Below are 4,165 nucleotides of genomic sequence, written 5' to 3'. Positions count from 1 at the left end.
CAATTATAACACAATCCCTTAGCCCTTCTCTCCGCCATCTCTGCTCGTGTCAATCTTTTGATAAATGGTGCGGAAGAACCTATTTTGCTGTTATTCCCCATTGGTTTCGTTGTTTGTCCTCTTCCCTTTGCAAAGCTCTTAGTTGTTGGAATAATTGAAGTGCTGCCAGCGTTTTGGGAAGCTGACCAGTTTAGATTGGTTTGAGATAACATCTTGGAAGAGACTTTTTGTTTTCGTTCCAAAGCTCGAGCCATATTCATTGCAACTCCAAGGTTTTCCGGTTGTTGCATCTCGATATCAATTCTAAGTTCCTCTACCAATCCGGCAGTAAAAAGGTTTACTTGTTGTCGAGGTTTAAGATCAGTAGTCCTAGCCAGTAGAGATTGAAATTGGCGTTGATATTCCTATACCGTCCTATTTTGTCTCAAGTTTGCAAGTTCCCCCAAGGGGTTATTACTCATAGGTGGCCCAAACCTGACATGACAACACTCTCTAAAGCGCTCCCAATCCAGATTTGCCTCCTCTTCCTCGATTTGATCAAACCACAATTGTGCTTCTCCTAAGAGATGGAATAAAGCTAAGCCGACTTTGTCTTCTTCGTTGGTCCGCTAATTGCCAAATAAAATTTCGCATATTTTTAACCATCCTAAAGGATCTCCAACACCATCATAAGTGGGAAATTCCATCTTAGAGTATCTTTGCACCATGCCCCCACCGTGTTGCGAATCTGAATTTCTTTTTTTGCCTCCACTGCTGCCTTGTTCTTCATTATTTTTTTCTGAATTCCCTTTCATTGTCTTTTGGACCGAAAGAGATAAAATCGCCATCTGCTCCTCTAATGCTTGTTGCCTTGTAGCCATTTGTTCCATAAATGCCTCCACTTGGTCATCAAAGTTTTTCGTCACCCATGACGGTGACTCGATACTAAGTTGTTATGCGCCTTGGCGTAAGATCTAGTCACAGTCTAGACGAGAAAGTATCATTGCTTCGACCTATGGTTACTCAAAGGCGATTCGTCTTTGATGAACCCCTTCCCAAACTAACGTTTGTGATAAAAAATAAACTCCCCTTTATTTCATATTGGCGCCTTTTTATAGGTCATTAATTACAAAGGAAAATCTAATCTAATTCCTAATTTAAAGTCCGATAGAATTCCTAATTTAAAGTTTATAAGGAAATAGAAAACCTAGTAAAACTAAAACTCCTAAAGAAATTAAATAAATATAAAACTCTAATTCCTATTCCTCCGTTGATATTGTTTTCCAATGAAAACATCTATATCAGAAACTTGGTGAGCCATAGTTCATAAAGGGTTGGTATATTGATATTGAAAATTTTAAGCGACACTGAAAGAACTTAATTTTATTTTATTTTATTATTACAACTTAAAAAGATATGTGTCATAAATCAATTAAACATGGAAGCATGCTATAAAATTCAAATTCCAACATCCAGTGAGAAATGCAAAACACCACATGATTCTCATTGTTTAATACAATAAATTTATAGTGATTATGGGTATGAATCTTTTAAGTATCCGAATGTATTTAAGTTTTGATTCAAGTGAAGTTGATATTCAAATATACTATACAAATCTTATCTTATTTATACCATAACAACTTTGAATTTTTATTTGCCTAATTGGTTCTTGTTTAATTTTATATTACTTATTTAAAATTGATTTATCAAATTTGGATATTGACTGATTTAGATATCTGCTGAATATTATTTTTAAAATTAAATGTATATTCTAATAATAATTGGGTAATAAAAATTTGGATTTTAAATAAATTAAATGAAATTTTATACAATATTATGAGTGGGAATAGGATAACACGATTTAAACTTATGCCAATCAAGTGTCTACATAAACTTTAACTATTACTCTATGCAAGTTAAAATAAATTTAATAAAATTAGATTTGAATATTTAAAAGTTGTACCAATATTATATTTATGACTTTTATGTGCTACATGTTATATAGCAACTCATTTGTTTAAACTTCATATAGAGATTCTGCAATAATTGAAGCAAAAACTACTTCAGAGTTCAGAATAAGTAAAAGAAAAAAAATCATGATGTAATGTGGTTTTGGAAATAGCAAAAGTATCAAAGTAAATTGATCCATATTCATATTCTTGCATGATTAGGCCCATTGCTCCCTTGTCCCCTTCAATGATACAAGTGGAAAGGCATACTCAACAAGACAGAATTTAAATTAAAAAAAAATATGACTAACAGGTAGAGGCAATGACAAAGTAGCCACCATGGGCGGCAGACATTGCTGAATGAATAAAGAATAATATTATTATAAATATACAAGGTGTCGAGTCTGGACTCTCCATGTGGTGTCCAATAATGCCAGTATGCAGGCGGGGAGGTTGGTTTAGTGAAGAATCTAATCCAAAATGGATTGATTGGCAGCCTTTATTAGACGTGTTGGATTGCTTCAATCTCATAGCTCTAATCCCGAGAACGCTTTGTTTTTTAAGTGTACAAAATCAAACTCCAGATTACATGAACTCCCCTTCTCCACTTTTTTGAACTACGGGTTTGGATAGATGCTAGCTGCTTCACATTCTTCACTTATAAACAATTGGATTTTCCCACTTATTTTTAATTTTATAAATGAGTCTAAATTTTGTCATTTACTTTTTTAAATTTATAAGTACAATTTAAAGATATATCAATCTAAATAGAGTTAAAAATGTTTGCAATTAGTAGTTGTAGCAGAAGGATTAATTTTAGAAATGTAAATGCAAGTGAGAATATGGTCAATTATTGGAGGGGTTGGGTTGGAAGTGGAAAGAGCAAGGGAAAAAGGAAGTGGGTGATTGGGCAAAGTAGGAAAATGGATGTGGCTGGTGTGAAATGTGAAGCATCCATGCAGCATCTTCCTTACCCTTAGAAAAGGATTACTTACCTTTACTTTGGGTTTAACAACTTTTCGTGTAAGATATAAAGTAACCTTAGTTAGATGTTGACTTGAATGTATCACTTCCACGCATGAACATGAATAGTTTTACCTACTGTTGTTTCAAAAATACAAAAGCCCACATTACTTGTCTGAAATTTGGATGCTTTAGAATTTCTCGATTAAATTTCCAGTTCTAGTGGTATTTAGATTCAATACAGAAGCCAGAAAGAATACTACTCTATATAGAAACCTAAAAAGTAAAGTAAAGAAGCTAAAGATTTCCATCAATGTTATTAATTTATAAAGTCCCATGTACATAAACTTCTGACGATCATCACTATAAAACACCCTAAAACAGATGGAATTAAAGAGAAAAAGGAAAACTAAAAGAGTAAGAAAAGTTGATAAGCAGATGACAAGAGGTGGGGAGGCAATTAAAGCTCCTACAAACTTGGGGTTGATGAATTAGTCGTTAACTAGAGCTTTCCCTTTCGACATGGCATATAAAGGCATTCTCCAAATCGGGAGGAGTGAAGAACTCTCTAACACTTCTTCCATAGCTACACTTCAAAGAAGGCTTTGGCTTCCTAGGAGCAGGCGGACACGTCAAAGAGGTTTGAATTTTGGCACCTTCACCCGTTGGAGTGGTGGAACATGAGTCGTCACCTTGTTCATCATTATTTGTCTTCAATGGACCACTCGTGTATATAGGCTTCAATGGAGCTCGTATAGAAATCACAGCTAAAACCCATTTTTGGCCTTGTGAATCTAGACCCTCATCCACTTTTGGCTTCCCTGAAACCCCCATTTCCTTGGATCGAACTGAATTTACCCACAGCTTCCAACTACAATTATAGCTAGCCAGGAAAGAATAAGGGAATAAAGAAGGAGAAAAAAAGGAAAGATGTAATTCTTTTCTTTTCCTTTTGTGGAGAGAATCAAAAGGAAAGCAGAAGGAAAGTGGTGGGAATGGAAAGGGAATAGAGAGGTTTTGGTTAGCAAGAAAGGAAGAAAGAAGGTGAAGGGCGATGAGAGAAGAGAAAAAATGTTTGCAGTCAACTGCAAAGGGCTTTAAATAAACAAATCAATATCATCATTATAATAAATTCAAAGAAAGACGTAGCCATGAATGTTGTGTTTATACCAATCAAAACTTCAAAAAGAGAACCCGAGGAAACTCGTGACATAAGCATTGAAATTTATATAATTAAAAAAAAAAAACAAACAAACAAAAGCCCAAAAGGCCGA

General features: G+C 34.5%; 1 protein-coding gene across 1 annotated transcript; it reads right to left on the bottom strand.

Moving 5' to 3' along the window:
• Window positions 1-3,195: 3,195 nt before the first annotated feature.
• Window positions 3,196-3,862, bottom strand: LOC108478638 (cyclin-dependent protein kinase inhibitor SMR6-like). The gene has a single exon (XM_017781108.2). The coding sequence runs from the start codon at window positions 3,723-3,725 to the stop codon at window positions 3,390-3,392; it is 336 nt and encodes a 111-aa protein (XP_017636597.1). The 5' UTR covers window positions 3,726-3,862; the 3' UTR covers window positions 3,196-3,389.
• Window positions 3,863-4,165: the final 303 nt, after the last annotated feature.

This window comes from Gossypium arboreum, chromosome 12 (genome assembly GCF_025698485.1).
Source record: "Gossypium arboreum isolate Shixiya-1 chromosome 12, ASM2569848v2, whole genome shotgun sequence".
Classification (NCBI taxonomy): domain Eukaryota; kingdom Viridiplantae; phylum Streptophyta; class Magnoliopsida; order Malvales; family Malvaceae; genus Gossypium; species Gossypium arboreum.
This window is presented reverse-complemented; position numbering and strand designations above follow the sequence as displayed.

Excerpts from the sequence above, each read along its gene's own strand:
- LOC108478638 (XM_017781108.2), bottom strand. The coding sequence starts at position 3,725 with ATGGGGGTTTCAGGGAAGCCAAAAGTGGATGAGGGTCTAGATTCACAA.